At 39.7% G+C, this 22,770-nt stretch overlaps 1 protein-coding gene across 2 annotated transcripts in view; it reads right to left on the minus strand.

The window, feature by feature from the left end:
• Positions 1 to 2,516: 2,516 nt before the first annotated feature.
• EPAS1 (endothelial PAS domain protein 1) overlaps positions 2,517 to 22,770 on the minus strand; it is a 116,414-nt gene continuing 96,160 nt past the window's right edge. For both annotated transcript variants that reach the window (XM_082758285.1, XM_082758284.1), the window contains 10 exons: positions 16,437 to 16,543; positions 11,427 to 11,574; positions 10,464 to 10,672; positions 9,951 to 10,138; positions 8,957 to 9,067; positions 7,279 to 7,763; positions 6,066 to 6,189; positions 5,860 to 5,977; positions 5,146 to 5,331; positions 2,517 to 4,467 (listed from right to left, as the gene is read on the minus strand). In XM_082758285.1, the coding sequence (XP_082614411.1) occupies positions 4,316 to 4,467; positions 5,146 to 5,331; positions 5,860 to 5,977; positions 6,066 to 6,189; positions 7,279 to 7,763; positions 8,957 to 9,067; positions 9,951 to 10,138; positions 10,464 to 10,672; positions 11,427 to 11,574; positions 16,437 to 16,543 (1,828 nt within the window). In that variant the 3' untranslated portion in view covers positions 2,517 to 4,315. The remainder of the gene's footprint in view (positions 4,468 to 5,145; positions 5,332 to 5,859; positions 5,978 to 6,065; positions 6,190 to 7,278; positions 7,764 to 8,956; positions 9,068 to 9,950; positions 10,139 to 10,463; positions 10,673 to 11,426; positions 11,575 to 16,436; positions 16,544 to 22,770) is intronic.

Consider the following 22,770-nt stretch of genomic DNA (forward strand, 5'->3'; position numbering starts at 1 on the left):
CATGGGGCTAACGCACAGCCCCAGGTAACCAGGAGGTGGCTGGTGTGCTGCTGGGGCAGCAGAGCTGTGGGAGGGTGACAGGTTTGGTTGTCCTAAGAAAACATTGTGGAGAATTGTCTTTTTTTTTTGTCTTTTTTTTGTCTTTTTTTTTTTTTCTGTTTGATATTTTTTCCTTGTCTCTTGGGAAGCCTATTATAAGAAAGTTGCAGGGAAAAATATAAATTAATGCTGTTTATTTAAATGTAGGTGAATATTCCTACTTCTCTCTATAACTTAAAAAAAAAAAAAAAAAAACAACTGGCATGTATGTTAATAGTTCTGTAAAGCTCTTCAGGAAGAATAACCATCACCACATAGACCAAGAGCAGGTGCAAGTTAGACTGCCTGTTGTTATCCTGTGCTCTCACCACTGTGGCAAACAAATGTGATGAATAACCTGCTGTCCACAGATCTCAGTATTGCTTAGGAATTGGCTTGAAAGGATAGGTGGACTTTGCTCCAAGTTATCTATCTGGGCTTTTTGGCATTTTGTTAGTAAATCACAAAATACACTGGGATGTTGAGGCCTGAGTATTTTGTTGTAACCATTTGCTTAGAAAAGAGTATGACTCTCACCTGCTTGAAATCTGTGTTGCAGGCATTGGCTCGATCATTTAAAAAAGATGATAGACTAGAAAATCAGCCTGAGCTTGAGACCAACCCAAATCATGAGTTTCACAGAACTGCCTGATTTTCAGCAGAAAATGGTGAGCGTTGAACAACAGAATTGCTCAGTTCTGGCTATGCTGTTAGAAATGTAAGCTTGGATGCCAAGAAATGGTGCATTTACACAGTGACAGCTGATGTACATTTGATTTTAAGCACTTCTATTGGCATACAGGAGAAAATAAAGGTTTATAAAAGCTGTATTAAACCTCTGTTCAGCAGAACAAAGCTCAGCTATTGATGCAATGTATTAAGTTTTGGGTGGGAGGTTGGGTCTTTTGGGTATGTAAATTGCAGTGTCAGAGCTTTGCTAGCTAGATGCTAGCCATCCAGCTGTGTCCTAAACATAAGGGGAAAAAAACACTGAAGCTCACTAACCTGAGATGTGTAGGTGTGCTAGATAAAAGGAGGGTGTTTGGACACCCTGAGAAAGTAGTGTCTGGCAGCACTAGCTGAGGACAGTGTTAGCTGTTAGTGATTGCAACCTTTAAAAGAGAACTTTATGTTCACTTGATGTGAACAGGTAGTTCCTGTTCTCTATTTCAGTGATTTATTTATTTTTTTTCCCCCACCCCTTAGTTGGTGAAGGCTGTGACATGCTGAGCTGGTCTCTGTCAAAGTGCCCTGAAGACTAGTGGGATGCTGTAAAAGGGAGGCAACATACACACCCCCATTACCTCGTCACTGCCACCCTGGCATCCCATCTGGAAAACAAGGTGATGATAGCCCACTTATATTATTCCAAAGAGTCACTGTTGTTTGAAAAACTCAGCAGTAGTTACCAGAGGGGTTAAGCACCAACAGCTTCCATACAGTCCATCAGCATTTAAGTGCATGTTTGAAAGTGACAGTTTTAATGTGTTTGTTCTACAGCATGATGGTTACTGTGCTGGCAGAAATGGTAATTTCTGCAAGGAAAAGGATCAGAGTGTTCAGCAGCAGCATTGCAACACGGGACTGGGTGAAGCAGCTTGGCCTGGGGACAGCCATATTCATGGATGCGCCAGGACTGCCAGAATACGATGGCCACAAAAACTGCAGTGGGATACTGCAGCAGTTCAGCCCCTGAAATCCAAGACCATGTCTCTAGGCAAGTACTTGTTTTGACAAATTATTGTTACTGCTGTTTTTCACAGTAGCATTATGACAGGCATCTTCAGCTCCTAGGTAGACATACACTTTTGAAATTGAAGCAGAAGTACAAGTAATAAGAAAGGTTCTAGAAGTGTGGTCTACAGGGTGTTAATATTCCGTACGAGGAAAACTGGGCAAACTCTAAAAAAAAAGCTGGACAGTAAAGGCCCTTGTCAGCTTACTTCTCAGGTCTCAGATATGGGCAACCTTAGATTGTTCTTTTGTTCTGTAAAGATCAATGCAAACCTTTATTTTCTATAAATAATTTAATAAATACTTTTGTTTTACAATGATACAACAAATGACAAATTCATAGCAAATGAGTCACAAAGAATTTAGGATCAGTATACTTTAATAAGGTATCAGTGTCAAAATACATTTCCTTATCAAGTTAAAGTTCCCATACAGTTATAATATTGTCAATAAGAATTCAGCAATATAGATTATGAAATAATTATGATAAAAAGTATGATTAATATTAAGACATGGAATATTTTTCAGAGTGTTTTAGTAAACTGTTAGGGTATAACATTTTTAATGCTGAAACTACACAAATAAGAAACAGAAAAGAGCAGTATTCAAGTGTCTTTAATCCTTGAAGCCTTTAAGTCCTTGCCACTGAAGGTTTGTCAAATCTGGCTTGTCAATTTTCATTACTTTTTGATGCTTAAAATATGTTGTTTTTTTTTTTCCCACATAGAAATAAGATCACTTTAGGAGTAGCTTATTTTTGGTAATAAACTCTTGAAAGATCTAGCTGCAATAGGGGCTATATCTTTTTTTTTATGTTATGTACCAATAATAATAACAACAAAAGATATGCTTTTCTAAGAGTGCACAGTGTGTATGATTAAGACTCACTTAACACAGCGATCTCCGAAGTGCTCAATGAACCCAAGGCTCCCTCTCTGCAAGCTTCAGTGCATGATAGAAAGCAAATTTATAAAACACATTATTTTTAGACTTCCAGTTCCACTGAAGCCTATCTTTGTTCTAAGTTTCTGGGCCAGATTTTTTACCTGTTGTACATTGCCACTGTTCCATTTTTTTCAGCAAAGCTACAATGATCTATACCAGTGGAGGAAACAAGATGGACATACTCGAATACGTTACCCTGGTTTGTATGCATTTCAGAGTCAGAACTGCTCACCTGCCTTTTATTAACTTAATATTTTTGCTGTTTAAGTACACTCTAATTTCAACCTTAGCCTTTGAAAGCATTCAAAGCCTTACTTTTTAAAATATGTGCATGACAATAAATGATAGTTGAAGTTCTGAAAATGTCTGGCTGAATTTAATGACATTTCAGATCTTGACTAATATAAGGTAAATTAAAATGAGAGAGACCTGTCTGCCAGTAATTCATCTCACTACACAATCCTTAATTATTTTTGTCTACTTATAACTGAGTTAGCCTAATATACTGGGAAATACTACTTTTAGTTTTAATGATTCAATATTGAAATTATATTGCTAGCTAGCATGTAACATGAAAAAGGCTAGCATTATTCAGAGATGTTAGTACTGGCCATTGGTGAGATTCCTGAAGTGTCAGCAACATCCTAAAAAATACTACTAGTTCTAGCAGAAACAGCTCTTATAGTTGTTGTGTCCTAGATACAGCAAAAGTACCAAGAGATGATTAACAACTGACCCAGAGAGTTATTATAATAATAAAAAAAATCTGTTTTGTGTAAAAATAAAGAGAACAACAAAGCACAAAACAAGAAATCCCAACACAAACAACAATCCTCCACTGGGGTAAATCTGTAGGACTCCCTTGTCTGTACAGCTAAGCCAGGTTAAGTCAGCTGAGAATGTGGCTTGCTTCTGAGGAAAAAAGCTTACAACGTGCAACCTTCACAGATACCCACAAACATTGTAGTTCACCATTCACATTTCTTTCAACAAAGTGTATAAAAATGAAGGGAAGGGGAGGGAGTCAGAAGGCTGGGAATTTTTTCTTTAGTATGCTTTCCCAAAAGTTATTAACGTTACAATACAATAAATGCTGGAAAACAGAAAGACTCAAAGGATATCAATTTGGCAGATCAACAAAAAACTGTGGTTGGAGATCAAATTTGTTTCATTCGTCTTTGGCAATAAAAATAAATCCTTGCAGTACTGCAGCCAAAGTATCACAAGATGAGGCATTTATACCACAGCTTTTTACTAGCATGAAAATTGAAGAAAATCTGAGAGTATAAATTACAGGTAATGAGATAAGGGGAGGGTAATCAAACTCTCTAAACAACACATTAATTGCAATAGAGAAAATACAGTAGATGTATTTCTTTAACATGAGTAATAAAGTGAGTAACTTCAAAAGGCCACTATTTGGTAATGTGGACAGGTTCAATATCTAAGTAAAATCCTGTAAAAGTGTATTGGTATTAGAAATTGTCTACTTGCAAAAATATATTTAAAAACTGAAGCTGTTTTGAACAGTATAGGCCAAGGAATATTGCAGGATCGCTCAGGTTGCCTGGTCCAGGGCTCTGAGCAGTTCACTGCCCTGCAGGAGCGTGGAACTGCCCAAAACAGGGACGTTAACCTCACAGTCATATCTTGTCAACTCAGGCAACAAATATGGTTCAAAGGAGGGTCCCAGCAGACGACTTGTCACACCTGAAAGAGAGTAAAGTGAGTCATGGCACTGAGACCAGAGACAGAGAATGAGAGAGCGAGAACTTCTTTCCTCTCCTCCCTCTTCTGTTTATATTAGTTACAATTTAATTTTCTACTTATGTCAGTGTGCCTCAGAACACCACCAGTTACAGTTTTTAGAGCAAACCTATGCCTCTCAGCCATAACAGCTTACAAGCATGAAGTTTTCCACCCCTATTCCCAATTTAGATTGCTCTGAGGAAAATGATACTGGTGCAAGTGAGGAAAGCTATAGTAAACAACAGTTTCTAAATTGACACCTGCACTCCCTCTACATAAACCTCCCTTCATTACTGATTGTCGTTTGTAGAAGGCATATGTTAGACTGTAACCTAATTCAAGCATCAATGCTGCACTGCAGTTGTTTAGTATAGTTTAATCAATTCCATCACAAGGCAACAATACGTAAGAGGATGGCTAGACCACCAAGGCACAAAGGCGTTAAGTTCAATTGAAATGAAGAGCAAAACTATTTTTTCCCTCATATATCACAAATGTAAACGTTAACGTTTCATACTAAACAACACTTAACTTTGCATTTTGTGAAACAAAATTGTGGTTCTCAGTTTATCGTCCTCTGTTAAAGTTTTTACTTCATGTAATCAGCTATTTCCAATTGCTGTATTTGAAGTCTCTTACCTGATACTTTATGAGTTGGCTGGGCAGGATAGTCCTGATAATGGGAACTGTAAAACTGAGGGGGAAACGCTCCTGCTTTCAAATTCTCACCAGGACTGCCACAGGTGGGTTGCTGTTGCTGCTGTTGTTGCTGTTGCAGTTGATTCATTGGTTGGCTCAGGCCTCTCGAGTTACAGACAAACTCATCTAATTTACATAGAAGGAAAAAGAGAAGTTAAATTAAGCTATTGTAATAGTTACAGTAGCTAATACTAATTCAAAGCAAAGCGATCATCAGCGTGATGATCACACAGTGTAGACATCCCTACATATTGTAGCAAAGCATGTCCAAAACCAGTGCTATCTCTGGGAGTAGTATTGTACTCAAGACAGTCAAATAAATACGCACAATATTGCAGAGAGGAAGTATCAGTTCTATCTCTGAGGTGTCTGCACATTACATCAGCATTAGCTAAACCCACCTCCATTAAATTGATCCCTATTGCCTCCAAAGCAAGGGCATGAACATATAGGAAACAATCTACTTGGTAGCTATCAACTGTACCATAAATCATTTAGCTCTTACTGATACAAACTGATCTCTAATTTTAGCTTACTGATTTTTTGACAGTGCTTATTAACATTTCCTTTTGAAAGAGTTTTTATTTCTATTCAAATTTTCTTAACATTTTGTTTCAGCACTTAACATTGCAAAATCAATTTCTTTTCTCTTACCAGTAAGAACACTTGTGCTGAGAGACTTCTTTTCTGAAACCAAGGAACAATTTTCCCCTTTGAGAAATTTCATTCTCTTCCACATTAAGTGAGATGGGTTAGTGACAGATGGATCTCCCTACAATTTGGAGAAAAACAAAACATGATCACACTGATGATCTTGGTATGTTCATAGTTCTGAAGGGGATGCATTTTCTCATAATTACCCCACTCAGTTGTTGCAATGCTTGTTCTTCATAATCCAGTTGTCGCTTCAGTTTCAAACTATTAGACAGAGCAATTCTTGCTGGGTTTATATCTATGCCTCGTTGCCCAAAAGCATCCAGTGGCCTGTTGAGAAAGGATCTTTGGGTGAGCAGGGAGGCAAATCTAAACAACCTAGTTCCATTTAAGCTGCCTTTGATGCATGACGCTGGACACCACGTGTTTTTGTTTCCTTTTGTCAGTCATCCTACAAGCTTTGGAAACATTTGACTTTTGGGATCAAAGACTAATGAAAGATTAGCATAAACAGCCTCTAGAAATCTCCAGACAGGCATAAAAATACTGTGGAAAAGAGTCATGAGATTTTTTTAAGTTTAGGATTTTGAGAGCCATGCCTATCCCCTTGCTTTGCATAGTAACACACAAGTTGCTGTTTGGAGACAAACCTTCTGTTTCCAAGTGTATGTTCAGATGCTGACATTTCTGCCCGCAACAAGAAAAACCCTGAAAGTAAACTGCAGGTAAACTGCACAACTCCGTATTTTAAAAGGACTGTGCCTATTTTATGCACTTCTTGACTGTTTCTCATGGCAAGCTTTGAAAACCCACACTCTGCTTGCTACCCAAGAGCTACAGACAAAATGATAGGAAACTGCCAGGACCGTGACTTCTGAGCTACACCTCATCCCATACTGTTTGTGTGTACCGGAAAGTAACAGAGATGAGGAAGAGCTGGAGAGAAAAAAAAACAAACAAACACAAAAAAGTTATTCTAAATTTTAGTTGTAGTACCTATACATGCCAGCAATAAGTGTACTGTCATCCATGTCTCTCCTTTGTCTTCTGTTGTGCGAAAAACATGTGCAAAATCAGAAAGTAAGCACGTGTCCCAACTTACCAGTAAGCCTTTTCAGAACTTTTCTAAACTGCATAAAGTAAAGCAGGCTTGGCAAAATTACTTTGCGTAATTTTTACTTGACAACTATGAAACATAGTCACGCGTCTTTACAAGCAACAGAAAGATAGCCCGCTTGTGCTTCTACTTGACTGACTGCCACTGGGAGAGGACCACAACAATTTCCCCAGAATTGCAATCTGATGCCTTTCAAAACAAGTTATTTCAGCGGAACTGAGGAAAAGAATTTTTCAAGATTACGACCTCCCTCCCCCAGATATTTCCTGAGTAAAAGACAATTATAATACAGAAGCTCTTACCTTTTTTTATATACGGGCATGCCGGGAGAATGTATTGGGGGCCCTGAGGGTGAACTTGATAAGGTTCCTGAGTATTTATCCATGAGTCTCCATTTAGCTGGAACATATTCTAATGGGGGATCAGGTGGCCATTGGGTGTTTGGTCTTCCTCCCATCGAAGACAGGGGAGTGCTGGCTTGGTCGTGGTATGGCGGCAGCGATGACCTACTCATATTGTTGAAGAACACAGATGACAGTGACCCATGACCAGGGTTAATGTTTTTATTTGATAGCTGTGGGCAATATTTCTCTGGGAGGAACTGATTCTGTGAAGCAGAAGCAAGGGGTTGGAAGATAGTACTCATGCTACTTAGACTCTGCTGGGTATTTTGTGCACTTTCAGAGAGAGGACGTTCTTCTTGGCATATCGGGCTGAGCTGGAAATCTTCTCCATCCATAGGAATGTAAGGAGCCAAGGTTTCAAGGTCCAGTTCATTGAAGTCAGTCTGCAAAAAAATGAAATAAGTAAGTTCATAAAGAACCTAAAAGTTAATAACAGTTGTGCTGATGTGATGTGAAACGCTACTAGGGAGACTGTAAAGCTAGAAAGTCACTGTATGCTGAATTTATGTAAATGAAACTCACCTGCTCCTATTTATAGAAATGTCTTGTTTCTTTCAATGGCATAAATGTTGTACTCGTTTTGAACTGAACAGAGTTAATTTTCTTCTTAGTAGCTCACACAGTGTTATGTTTTTGGACTTGTGAGCAAAACAGTGTTGATACACCATTGTTTTAGCTACTGCTGAGTAGTGCATACAGAATGAAGGCCTTCTCCGTTTTTCACCCTGCACACCCCCAAGGAGGAGGCTGGGGGTGCACAACAAGTTATGAGGGGACACAGGCAGGACATCTGCCTCCAACTGCCCACAGGGATATTCCATACCACACGACACTGTGCTCAGAAATAAAAGTTGGGGGAAAGAAGGAGGGGTAGGGAGACATTCAGAGTTATGATGTTTGTCTTCCCAAGAAACCACTACACATGATAGAGCCCCGCTTTCCTGGAAATGGCTGAATAGTTGCCTGCCAATAGGAAGTAGTGAATAAATTCCTTATTTTTGCTTTGCTTGCACATGCAGCTTTTGCTTTTGTTTATTAAGCTGTCTTTATCTCAACCCATGAATTTTCACATTTTTCCCCTTCCAATTAATTCTCTCCCCCATCCCACTGTGGGGGAGAGAGCAAGTGGCGGTGAGCATCTTTGCTGCCTCTTAGGGTTAACTCAAACATTTCTCATTTTGAGGTTTTGCAGGAATTAGTCTATTTATGTTTTGTTCTAGAAAGGATGTTTACTTGCTGTTCATCAGGCCAGATTAAAAAAATATGCTGCTGCTTGTATTTCTTATCCAGTCTACAGAAACTTCCAAATTCTGAAGCTCTCTGCTGCTTCTTTCTTAGCAGTGCCACCACAGTGATACCCTAAGGCACTTACTCCATACAGTTAGGGACAGTAATATACACCACAGCTTTTGAAAGTGTATGCCCGTGTTAATGTTGTGCATCAAAGTTTTGGTGTACGTGTGCAAATGCAATTTGCATGTTATGTCACTGTTACCTGCACATACAGCATGCATCTCTACTACCTGCTAGCATAGGACTGATTTTCATGGATTTGGAAGAGATATTAGTTCCTTACCTGGGAGTTGCACTGATTTTTTGATTCTGTGTCCATGGCAAAGAGTTTTTCAATCACCTCAATCTTCAGATCTTCATCCACAGAACTGTAATAATCTCCTGGGCTGCTTGGCTGCACAGAAATGAGAATTTGCTATAAGCAGCAAGACAACCACAGTGCTGCCTTAGCATCATGCAGCTTATACTGTGCTAGTCAGATAAACAGATCTTTGCTATGAAGAGAAAATAGCAAGATTGCATATGTACTGTCATCAAAACCTATCACATCCTTTTCTCCAACATGAGATTACTTGTCACTACAAAATTTGAGAGACATAACCAATTAGCAGAGGCACCCAATACAGGAACCTAGCTGTCTTTGGAAACTCAGACCAGTAACATGGTAGGTACACTAATAAATGATTTTGTCAAGAAAGGAAATGCTTTGCACCACCTCAATGATTTCATTTAAACTGGACATTATCTAGTAAAGATCTGGCTAAGAGTGGCTCCTGCTCTTGAGGGCAATGCCCTGAAAGTACATTCATTATTTCAATGATGAACTGCATGGAGCTACTCTGTTGGGTAAATTTTCTCTGGAGCCTGTGTTGGATAAGGTTTCTGGATGAAGACTGTAGCTTCTAGTGAACAAACAGAAAGAGGGTTGGTCTATGGGAGATTGTGCTAGTGGCCAGACCATTTTACATTGGCATTTCATTTAAGGCTAATTCCATGAATGGTGGTTGCAAGTTCATCTACCAGTTGGTTTATAGACTATCATAATTACTGACTGAGCTGGGACAAAATGAGGATTAAAATACAAAGGCATGATATAGTTCCCATTTGATATTTTTGCTATTGATCCTTAAGGTATACACAGTACAGTAGGGATATAGTTATGCTGGGTCTGATTACAAGCATTGAGACAGGACTGCTAATATGAAAACATCACCTGCATATATTGATGGACCTACACAGAAAACACCGCTTTCACATTTTTTTAAAGCTTTTCTTACCGTGGAACAGCTACTGTTGCTGCTTGCACTTGGAGTACTGCTGCCAGGTGCAATCTGAGGCATGGTAAAGGATGGTATCGTCAGTGTTTCACCTTGAGCAGCATGGCTTTTCACTTCCACTGGCCAGGGTTTATTTGGTGTCAAAACAGTGCTGGTAAAGGCAGGGGCTTCCTCAAACTTCTGTGTCCCTGGATAGAGTTGTAACAATATTAATGGATGCCTTTAGCTCGCGTGCCCTGTTATGATATAACTACAGCTATTCATTAAAAGTGAACCCTGCTCCTAGTTGCCATAACAATAAGTTGGCAAAGACTTACTGTATCTTGTTTAGTCAGCAAGAAAAACCTGATTCTGCTCTCATTCACAGAAATTTTCTACTGATATGAGCACACAGGCTCTTATGACTGTTACTCCTAATTTCTACACAGCAAACAGAACTTGTCTATTAAGTTCTTAAATGTAGGCTCATACACGGTTCTTTGTTACACAAAAATTATTTGCACAAATACTAACCAAAATCCAGGGAAATAATGGCATCTCCAGGTGTTGGTGCCAGCTGCGCAAGTTCCTCTGGTTCTTCCTTTAGCTTAGTAAACAAGAAATCACTCTTCTCTGTCCCGGGGATCCCGTTCTCGAAGGCAGTGCTCATCGTGAGCAGGTGAGGCTTGAAGAGCGATTCCGTTTGGTCCATAGAGAACACTATATCATTCTTCTCAATTTCACTAGAAAAAAAAAAAGATTTAAGGCATTTTGCTCTGTAAAGGAAAAAGATGTGGTAACACAGGTATTACAGACTCTCTAAAGATCAGCTGTAAGAGCATTTTGGTGGCTCTCGGTGGAATGCCAGGCTCTTGACAGGCGAGGCACGGTTCCAGCGTTGCTGAGCACCACAATCTCAGATGACGCAGAGAGTGTGGTCAGGACTTCTGTGGGAATACTCGGGGCTTTGTTGCTCTGTTTTTTCAAGGGATGTAGTCCAGGCTATAATGACCCAGACTCAAATAAGTATTTCCTATTTTGGCCTCATCTAGGGCCAAAAATACTTGGGTTTTGTCAGACAAAGACTATTCTGTGGTCCTGATTTTTGAGGAGGAAAATGGCTTTTCCTAGCAACACAAGTTACAATTACTACTGAATTTTATCTCTCTTGTCACTGTACTAGAAAAATAAAACATATTTAGTCATTGTGTTGCAAAACAAAATCTTTACTGCAGGCTTTATTCTCTGGTCTACTAGCAGAGCAGTTGCTCTGTAGAAGAGACTATAGTGTATTTCAACAGCTTGTATGGGAACAGTGATGCCATATTCTTCATGAATGTCTAACATCAGTAAACAAGCTTGAACAAACATGACTAAACTGATTTAAGCATAGAACCAATGGATAAATAGACCCTTCAGAAACACCTCTGATTAACGCACTTCTTCCAGCAGATGGATTTAAGTGTGTTGTTTTTGTTGTTGTTCTGCACAACTTACCTCAGCACATAGTTGACACAGATGATGCACTGAGGCTGTAGGTTGCGCGTGTTGTAAATGACAGTCCCTTGAGTCTCCAGCCATACGTATCCACCATGCTTGGCAAGCATACGGTACTGGCCAGTCACCACTTGACCTTTTGTGCACACTGAGAAATGAGAGCAGAGAAATAAAAATAATGTTGCAGCACGAATTAGAATGCACTATATGTAACAGTAATTTAAATAAACCTGTTTCTGAGTTTTCATTACACAAAACCACACAAAAACATTTGTAAGTAAGGATGCTTAATTTCTGGCAAATTCAGCCATTTTTGATATAAAAGGGGCTGTTAAGCTGATGTTCCCACTCAAGGTGCATGGCATTTGAGTTCTTTGGATGGACTGAGTATTCAAATCAGGGTGTGGGACTTTTTGATTTCAATATAAGATCCTAGTTGCTCCCCAAATAAACCCCACTGCATATTTCTTTAAAGTCCCTTTTCTAGTACAATTGCTCTCAATTTAGGTTCCCAAATGGATCTGTACAAAAGGAAATTTATTTAGGAAGCTATTCAATAGTCTCCTTATTTAGGTGATGGATATTCCCAAGAATCAGATGATTTAAAAGCAATCTCCACAGAAAGTTACTGTCATGATTTCATTTCATACCAATCTCTTTTCCATGCCTTAGAGTAAGGAGCTGGAGATAACAACACAATGAAAGCGAAGATATCACCAGAACAACAGTGGTCTTAAGTGACTGAAGAAGTAATATCACTTAAAAAGGCATCGTTAAGAAAGGTAAATGGGTTTAAAGTTTCATGTAGATGTCTGAAAGGTTGAGGATCCCCCAGGTATTTTGTAATACTTGGGGAGAATGAGATTTCAGTATGGAGCTCTGGACTTCTGAGACGTGTAGTTTTATGATGTGCTGCCAGGTGCAAACCCCTTCCTAAAAGCAAGGGATATTATCATGCAATTTATAGTCATCAGTTGGGGAAAATATTGCTGATTGAAAGTGGTAAAATTAGGGCTGAGTGTTGGAGTATGCAGGCAGTACAAACAAGAGGTAGTATTTGTAAGCAGACATAGTCGCGCTGAGTGGCAAAATGGGAACTGGCACAACAAAACCTTTGAACACTTTGGCAATCTTTCCTTTTAAACAGCTTTTATGCATTAAGACAGTACGCCATCAAACTAATGCCCTAAAAATAAAGCAAATTGGCTCAGGAAGGCTGGAACTTGATTCTGCAGTCTTTATACAGAAAAATTCCTTGTGAATGTGGCCATTAACAGAAACTATTTATTGTCAGTCTCTCCTACATTGCCACCACACAAATGTACAATGCAGGCCTTGGAAACACAACTGGTTTGCAGATAATTGTTACTGTGTTTATCTTTCTATCTCTGAAGTTTGTTTGTTTGTTTTCTTCCTGGGAGTATCTAATCATCCTTTATTTAATTTATTTAGACAAAGTAGAACATTACCTTTATTGATTAAATACTTCTGGTGGAACAAAATCAAAAGCCTTTCATTTCAAAGTGTTTTAGTGACTGAACTGTTCTGCTCTGCTTGTGAAACATAATTACACTGCTTCCTAATCATCAGCTCATCAATAAGAGTCACAGTGTAGGCGCCTGCTACATTACAAAGAAGCTTTTTACTGCTTTAATCTTTTTTATTAATATTATTCAAAGCATGTCATGTTCTGATATAATAAAGTACAGCAGAATCCCTCCTTGGGGTAATCTCATAAATTACTAATACACTTGTAACTGCTGACTTTGTTATCAATGCTGCATTAAAGGTTCCGGCTTTGGAGTGGATTTCTCTTTCTTTCTTTCTCTTTTTCTCTCTCTCTCTCTCTCTTTCTCTCTTTCATATACATTTATATACTTACATACATACATTTCTGTGTCTTTACAGAATTAGTATCATCTCAATGAAACATGCTCACATTAGATACCTTATATTGGGGAAGAGAAGGGGGGAGGCAGAGATGAATTTAATTTAATATAAAGTTTGCTTTTTTAATTGCTGAGAAATGTTTAAGAAATATGATTCACTTGGAAGGCTTATTGAACTTCTGCTTGTACTACCAAGTGACATGCCCCAGATGGTGACAACAGCTCCTCAACAAGGTCAACAGCAAAATTCCCATTGGCTTTAACAGCAACACGACCCAACCCTACTAGAAGTGTTTATTGACTATTAATCCCTGAATGGAAAATATAGCTCTACAATCACTTGTGTAGATTTATGTAACAAAACAGAGATTTTCACCTTGCTTGCTTAATATGTGAAAAACTGGGTATGCTAACTGCTGCCAAATGCTTTCTAATCTTTCTTTTGATGATGACTAATTAAGACTTTCATATTCTATATGCAACTATATTTCCAACTCAGAACACAGACTACTGTGCCTTGCTTGAATGCAAGGTTAGTATTGAAAAAGTTTGGCACTGAAAACAAAAATCACAGTATAGTAAAACTGCACAGAGCTTGATTTTCCACTAAATTGGAAGGAAGGGAAAGAGTTCTATCTCACAGACTCATTTGAGGTTTTTCTCCCTCTCTCTTCCATCTTCAGACTCCTATCTCCTACGTATCTTTACAATACTAAGCGGTTGGCACTATCAGAATTGATGCCTGTATTGTTGTATGAATATATACTCTATATAAAATAATTCTAATAAAGTGCTAGTTTAATAAATACAGGAGTATTGAACACAAATACCATATTTGGTTCTGCACTCTGACTTGTGTCTCTATGTAAGCCAGGAGGTGCACACTTCCATGTGTAAATGAACATGGCCAGGAAGAACCAGTAAGCTGTGTGCCTGCTTGGTTGCCCTGTGCACTAGACAACATCTCAGCAATAATGGCACACATTAAGAAACCTAGGGGTTTCCTACTCAGAGGGCTTATGTGCTTGCTGAAGGCACAGCTTGCTAAGAACCCTGACTGTCCCAGAAGATAGAGGAAGCATTTCTCTTAGAAGGATTAAAAGCATTTATTGGTTAATCACAGCATGGAGTGTGGTCCAGTGCTTCCAACAGTAGAGATCATCCATGTTGATCCTGTACAGTATCATATACACTGTGGAAGAGTTCAATCCTAAGTATTTACTATCTGTGTAGTGCACTGTGCTTTGAGCACTTTTGCTAGTTAACTCACCACTCTACACCTTCCTTTGGCTTCATTCAACATCTCAGTCAGTCCATGCCCAACAGCAACTATCCGTAGGACTTGTGCCTTTTCTATCGGCACAAAGGGAATCTAGGTGTAATCTTGTGCCCTCCATGAGATGAATCCAATTGCTACAGGGAGGAGAAGCCTCCATCAATGCCTGGATAAGACGGTTAGCAGAAGCTCTCCAGAAATCCTTACATGGACTAGTCTTGATTCAATGGTCCTATCTAATTAATTAAATATGGATAAACCAGCATGAGCTCTCTCTCCTGCTACCAAAAAGATTGCCAATTCTCATTTCATTCCTTCTCTGGCATTATCCCATTCTTAGAAATGAAACTCAGCAATTCAAAACCAACTGTACAGCATAGCCACCGATTTTTCACAGGATGACTCTTGATAGCTCAGCATAGGCTATGCACATCTTATCTATGAATATCACTAATTCCTTTTCACTGTTAAAACCATGAACACACTTTCAAAGAAACAATTTTAAAAGATATATTCCCAGACATCCCTCTGTAAGGATGGTGTTGTGCTTCTTTTTTTTTTTCTTTTTTTTTTTTTTTTTTTTAAAGCAGTTCTGGAAACAGAATGATTCATAACAACACTGTTCAACAGCACACAACTTTAATCACTGCCAAACATTCTTTCAAATAACATTCAATTCAAAGCTATCCTGAATCCTTGCCATTGCAGCTAACACATATTCCCTTTTCCCCCTAAGGTCAGACAGCTATTCTTTACTGCTACTTTTCTCTGAGATGTACAGAAATACTTTCTCTGTAAGTATATTTGGTGGGTAATTCCCCACAGACATGATCTAAGTCATGGACTTTCCTGAGCCACAGAGACCTTGATCATAGTTAACTACATGTGGTTTCTGTTGTTGTTGGTTTTCTTTTCTTTTTTTTTTTTTTTTAAACTCATGTGCTTCAGTCTAGCAGCTTTGCCTTGTTTTTATAAAAATAGCAGCAGCAGTTTTAGTGACTTTTTGCTGAGTACTCTCCCATGCACTACTAGTTCAGTGGCTGTAACAGCCAGAGGTGGGAAGCATTGTGTGTACAGTGGGCACCACGCTGTCTCCAGTATAAGTGCCACTTTTAAGGACAGAGACTGAAGACTTGAATTGAATAATTTTAAGACACTTTATGTGCAAGAGAGAAAGTGTAATTGTGTGGCTGGCTTGCTGAATAGAGGGAACAGACCTTGGCTCTGATCCCTGCTCCCAAAATGATTCAGGTATTTTATATTAAGAACAGCTAAGAGTGGCACTTTACAAAGGCATAAGAATAACAAGAAGAAACTGTTCCTAGAAGTATATGTTATCTGTACAATGACTATCCCTTTTAGAAAATCTTCTTGCACACCTGTTTTGGGTGGGGAAGGTAGTTTTTATTTGGTAGCAGAAGAAAGACATTAAAAAATATGCTGCATTAAGCTCTTCCTATTGCCCTTTACAACTGCCCTTATTGCTGAGCCCAATGGTAGACTAATACCAGTAAACGCACTCATGCACTTCATTATCACTAGAATGGTAAAACCAAGCTAGTATTGCCTAACCCATCTTTTCAACTTTTCAGCTGATCTATGCATTATCCCTTAGAAAAAGATCCTCTTTTAGCTATAATCCAAATTTATTTTTAAGTATGGCAAAAATCAGTCCCTGTGGAAAGAGCAAGAGCAGTTTTCAGGGAGACAAACATAGTAACATGTAAGCTTTCTTGCAGAGTGTAAATTCTTTTCTCAGAGAATACACACACAAATACCCATCCTCACAATTTATTGAGGTATCTATGTGCAAACTGTGACCAAAAAAATAAGAACATGACTTACAGTTCTGATGACTCTTGGTCATATTCTCCGAGTCCAAGGCATGGTAGAACTCGTACGCTGAACGGCCCAGCAGCTCCTCTGGGTGGTATCCAATCAGTTCTGTTATTCTAGGGTAAGAAAAAACAAACATTTAAAACTCCTATCACCTGACAGCACTTCACAGGTCTCAGTTCTAGTTCCTAAACTAAAAGAATTAAAACCACAATGTGAGAAATCCTGAACTTCCAAAGTCATTAGGATATGTAGAGAATTTCCAAGCATGTTCTTAAACATTTCCATGTTCAAAATAGGTTGTCTTTTGCTCCTACTGCAAAAAAAAAAAAATATTCCTACAGTAGTGATGTGTTGCAAATTTTCCCAGGCCTATTGCACAGCATCTCTTACAGAAGCTCACAATAGGGAAACCATTACTAGCAAAGTTCTCAAGCTGTCCACTACATACAGAAACTCCCACTATATCATCCAAAAATAAACGTGTGCAAGGTAGTAGTAGTTGGCACCATCAGTTTTGAAAGTTTATGTAAGTTTTTAAAATATACACGTGTTAACTCACTACTTTGGGTATTACATTTAATAAAATAATAAAGCAAGGTGAGAAATTAAGGGCTTTAAAAAAAAATCAAATCAGCTCTTCTACTTAGTGTTTCTCAATTGTATGAGAACTTTACCATGTGGATTAGGTTACTTGGGTGACTAATCCACAAACTAAGTAGGATTTTACACAAAGAAAGCTATGGTCTGAAAAACTAGACTTTTTTCAGAGCTTTTCTGAGTACTCAGGCAAGGCAGGATTTGTCACAAGTTTCTGAATAAATGAAAATAGGTCATCAAACTGTGCAGATGATTTTGTCTAATGAGGGGGTGGAGGAAAAGGGTTGTTTTCTCCTAAATTAAATTTGAATAAAATCCATCACATGCAACTTTGCAGAAAAAACAGTTAGTAAAAATTAACGTTCTATATGCATTCAAAAGCAAAGATACCATCATCTGGAATAATAAGGAAAAGAGTTACTGTTTTTCAAGTCAGTAGCAACTCTTAGATGCCTTTTCCTAGCTTTGGAAGTGCAATAACAGCCCAGAATGTTGCCCAGCAGTATCTCAAAGCAACTACAAACGGATTGCTACGCTGCCATAAGCCTTAAAAAGCCAGGAAGTTTGGAGAGGGATGGTCACGTCTTAGAGCACATCACTGCTGCGAATGGTAAGAGCTGAGCTTTATGCTTTACAACTAAACTCCCTTGGTAGGGTTTATCTGCCTCTACAGCTCTTTGATTAGTGGTGTTACCGCACTGCTACTTCTAAGATGCACACCCCCGGTTTGGGTTTGGGGTTTTGTGTACTTGTTGGAAGGACAGTTGTGGCCCAGCCCTCCAGACAAAAGCATGCCTTCACAAGACAGACATCTAAATACTGCAAAACAAACAGAACAAGAGCATGGCAGGGATCTGGATCCCCCTCGAGCAAGGAAGACGAATAAGATGTAGCTGCGTTGTGTAGGGTTTGAAAGCCAAGGTGTTGAGTCAGCTTTTCCCTCGGCTCCACAGACGCGTGTAGCTCATACCCCCAGGACACCTTGGTTTGTCACGCTGATAACTGCTCTCTGTCCTGATCTCCACGGAATGAACCTGAGTTTGCAATGGCTCTGCTAAGCAAAGACTGTAGTTGATTTTACTGAATTCCCCCAGAAGATTTAGTCTTCTGTTTATGTTTACAGCTTTATTTACGCTTACAGCTAGACCAACAAAGGGGAAATTCTTGAATCAGATTTCAAAGAGTTGCTTTTTTTGGACTGTCTTCACTGACAAGTTTCTGATCTTTTAAATTGCAACACAGTCAAATCTATAACTTTTCTCCGAAACCACAATGCTTTTTCTTTTCAATAAAAGCAGAAGTTCTCATAACAAGTGAGTCACAAGAGCTGAACGTCAGGAGAAAACACTGAATACAGAAGGAGCCCTAATAAAATAAAGGCTCCCGAAGTACATTTGCTGCTTGCCTTTGTGCAGTTGGTGTCATACATTGGTGTAAGTGGCCAGAGGCTTTTGCCAGGACCAGTGTAAACATGCAACGTTCAAAAACAGCAAATCTGGCTTTTGGTTCGCATCATATCATAAAGCCATCAAGATTAGCTTGGAGCTCAGCACAAGGGGAAGGCTTTTAAAGTGCAGGATTTAATCTTAATCCCGTCACTTGGAGCTCAAAGACAAGTGGGGATTGCATGTGGAGAATGAAAAGGAAATAAAAGAATTGGGAAAGAAAAGAAAAAAAAAAAAAAAAGGAAGCATCATGTACCGAGGAACACCAATGCAAATCCCAAACCATACCACAACCATAATGGGTGTCAACAATGGAACTGAGATAGCGAGCAGAAACCATGCCTTACAGCAAGCTGAGGGACTCTTAACTCTCTTCATATATGGATTGCAATCTGCGTGCCAAAATTGTCTATTCCAATCCTGTAATTCTCCTCTCAAATTATTCATTACTGATCAGGTCATAACAAGTATCCTTACTATAAAATTACCCTTCGTGTCATTCCATGGCACAGAAAGACTCATAGTGTAATCCTGCTGTGATTATGTCAAATTTAATTACATTGAATTTGGTCTCGGATTAAAGTTAGCAAGTGGTATGCAGGTTTTTACCTCAACCAAGTAAAATGTATACAAAAAGAAAAAATTAAGATACCTACAAACCCCAAGATACTGACCAAACTCTAAACCCAGGCCAGGTAACAGTGAAATACCAGTCAAGAGTAATAGTTTTAGAATAGTTACTTAAAAAAAATAAAAGGCTTATCAGCCCCTCTGCCCTAGCTAATTGATCTGTTAATGTGCTACCACTACTCAGCTTCATTACATTTCTCTTTAAACACTCTTAGGAAGAAAATACTTATTTTTCTCTTATTTTTTCCCGTCTCTGTCACCTCTGTCCTCTTCCTCTCCAGGACATTTGTGGAAGACTGGCTGCAGCTAACAGCCTGAACAGGCTGAAGCACAGCAGGTGGTTTAGCAGCCACTCCGCTGATGTTGCCTGAGCATGGCTTTGGCTCTGGCCATTTTAGAGCATCCTCCGAGCTCTGCAAGCAGTCCACAAGAGCCTCTCTGAGAGATAAAATACCAAATGAACACACAGAGCAGTAAGTGGAAAGGAAAAAGCGTCGTACGGAGGAGCTATGAGAAGTACCAAGCTAAAAAAGTCACAGAAATTTATATGCCCCATGGGACCAACGGGTCATTTACAAAACCTGAGTCCAAAGCACAAGACTTCTACTTTTGCCTAGGCACCAGACAGAAAATTGCTCTTTGTGCAAGCTGTGGAATGACAAAATAGGAAAACAAACTGCATGGTGGGTTTGGATGGCTCTCCTGTCATGCTAGGCTTTGTGTTTTCTCTGCATGTGTAAAAGCTGCACTGTTGCTAATTAGGAGGAGAATACTAATTTCTGTTGGAGAAGACGAGTGGGTTGAGAGGCCATTTATTCTCCTGCTAACCCACCCTTCCCTGAAAGCACAAAGACCTTTGGGGGAACCTTCATTTTGCCAAACTGGCACTTCAGTTTTCTGAGTTAACCCTGTCACCATGATGCAGCAGGGTCAAAATCTCAGAGCACACATGGAAGGGATGGGCAGTAGCCCTCCAGTGCAGGTCTGTCTCAGCTACTGCTATTTAAATGCTTTTTGAGCACTATTTCAGTTTCTTTTAATGCATCCATTTCTTGGATGTGGAGTAAAGGGAAACTTTTGTGCTTAAGGTACACACAACAGAGGAACAGAATATCTGAATCCTACACCTAGGTGAATGCAACTTTGGCCTTCTTTAGCTCTGAGACACGGCAAAACATAAATAAAGCTCACTTCTTCAAAGGCTATGTCTCCTAAGAGATGAGCTATTTCAGGTGTTTTTATTATTTTTTTTTAATTGGGCTTTGCTGCTTTTCTGTCTCTTTACAGGAGCACAAAGGTTTTTATTGTATACTATTACTTGAGTTAAAATAGTATGGTGAGAGCTAACAGCACTGAGAAGTCAGGCTCTTTGTGAAAGCCTACTGTAATGTTTACTGCTCATAAAAAATAGCTGGGTGTGTATTTGTCAGCCCTTGTGTGGACTCTGTGTGTGAGGGTGTGTATCCCTTAACAAAGCCTTTCTGTATTCAAACTGTTACCAAGTTATTGAAGTTAAATTGGTCTTGCCGGGAACAAACAAACAAACAAAGTTATACTAAAAAAAAAACATAATAAAAAAGCCCAAACAGCCATTGCCTCTGGGGTAAAGCTGGACAAGCACTGCGGTACAGCACTGGAGACATGTTCATGACTTCTTCCACTCTAACCCAAGCTCAAAAAATGCACAAGCCTGGGACCCCCTGGCTGCTCCTCAGAGGCAGAGCTGCTCTGCTGGGGGGCATCTGCCCTGCTGGGCAAAAAGTCTAGATGGGTGCATCAGGAACTGCAACAGGACTCTGTCTCCTACTCACTTGGTCTATCTGAACCTAAATGTATTTATTAACAAAATAATAATTTTAACTAATTTAATAATTCATTTTAACAGATTGCTCCTGTTCTATGTGATATTTATGAAAACAAACAAACAAATCCAGTAACAACAAAAAGCCACCACCAGAGTCAGTTTTGCCAAATGCAAATCTTTGGTTTCAGCTATCACCACTCCCCTCTCCCTGCAGCATCTGCCCCCTGAGCAGGGCTGGAGGAGGGACAGGAAGTCCTTTCAAATGCTTATTTGCTTTCTCACCTAATTTGAAAATACTCTCCAAATATAGGTCGAATGGCAAACTGACTGAAAACCTCTTGTAAGGTCCTGTGCTTGCATATTTCTATTTTACGCAGACAGACCTGGAAATAATACAATTCAGTGTCCTCTCAGCCTGGCTCCCACATGTGCTCATATTAGAAGAAACCAGATTGGGACCAACACGACTGAACTGCACCGTCCTGCGCAGTCCTATTGTGAATCACCATCCATCCTCCATCGTTCCCTTTTCTCCTTCAGCTCTCTCATTACACAGTTCCAATCAAGAAAAAGCAAAAGAGTGTAACTAATTGGGTTTCTTGTAACCAGGAGCATGCAATTCCCCAAAGCAAGCGTGCCTTCCAAGTAATGGACACCATATGCTTTCCAGCGTGTCGGTGCCAGGGAACTGGTTGCCGGCTGCCTCCAGAGTCACGGCCTGCACTGCCAGCCCTCTCCCACTGCACAGGGCAGCTTTGCTTCCTTGGCCTTCTCTCCTTTCCTCTCGGGCAGGTCCCCCACAGCCATCAGGGGCAGAGTGCTCCTGCTCCCCTCCACAACACCCCAAAGAGGCAGCGGGGATGAAGGTGGAAAGGCAACGCCACCCTCAATGCCACGTTAACTGCTCTGCTTTCCAAGCCCCAGTCCCCTCCAAGATACAGCGCATGGGTTTCCTTTGTACCTCAGGGCACCTGATGTAGTTTTGGGGTTTTCTGCCAAATGCAGATAGTTTTCACTTTCGTTTTGTGGATTTTTCCTACACAGAAACATGCTGCAGTTATTTACATCTACCCATCACCCCAGTGCCACCAAAGTAACAGAACTCCTCTCACGCAAAGACTTTGCCTTTTTCTGACACCCTCACCAGAGACTGTCCCCGACACAGAGCCTTGTGCAGCCGAACGAAGGCCTCACTTGGATTGTTGGATTGTGCCACTGATCAGCATTTCCGCGTTACAGCTGAAATAATCTTTCATGTACACCACTTAGCCAAGATAAGTGGAGCAAGGGAATGTTTTTAAGTCGATCTCCAGGAATGGCTGAAGCAGGCATTTAACAAGACAAGAATTTGAATTATGGACCAACTTTTTAATATTTATGTCTTAAAAAAGCTGTCTTTACAGGCTTATCGCCTCGCTAAAGTTGTTTCAGGAATACAAATGCCACCCACCTAGCCACAGGCAAGTCACAGACCACATATGTAGGTGTATATATGTGTTATATGGGAGGGCAAAATATATGGGTTGGTCTCCTACATTTCAAATGAGCAAAGGCCAGCCTTATCCAACTTCATGTCTCATCTGTCACTGTGCCCTCCTGAGGAGAAGCCAAAATAATCAAGGCACTTTATATTAGCCATCCAGTTTTCGTTACAAACTGTTGAAAGGTAGTCAGCGTGTTGCTCTGCCACATATAAAAACTATGAGGTTTCCTAAGAAGATGACAGATGTGACCCTAATTTTCTGCCCAGACAAATTTCAGCTTCATGCAGCTATCTTTTGTAGGCACACTGACGGTGGATGCTTCCCTGAGGAAGGTCCAGCACAGCCACCATTTATTACAATACTTCCCCAGAAATCCTGGA

This window comes from Aythya marila (genome assembly GCF_965140915.1).
Source record: "Aythya marila genome assembly, chromosome: 3".
NCBI classification, from domain to species: Eukaryota; Metazoa; Chordata; class Aves; order Anseriformes; family Anatidae; genus Aythya; species Aythya marila.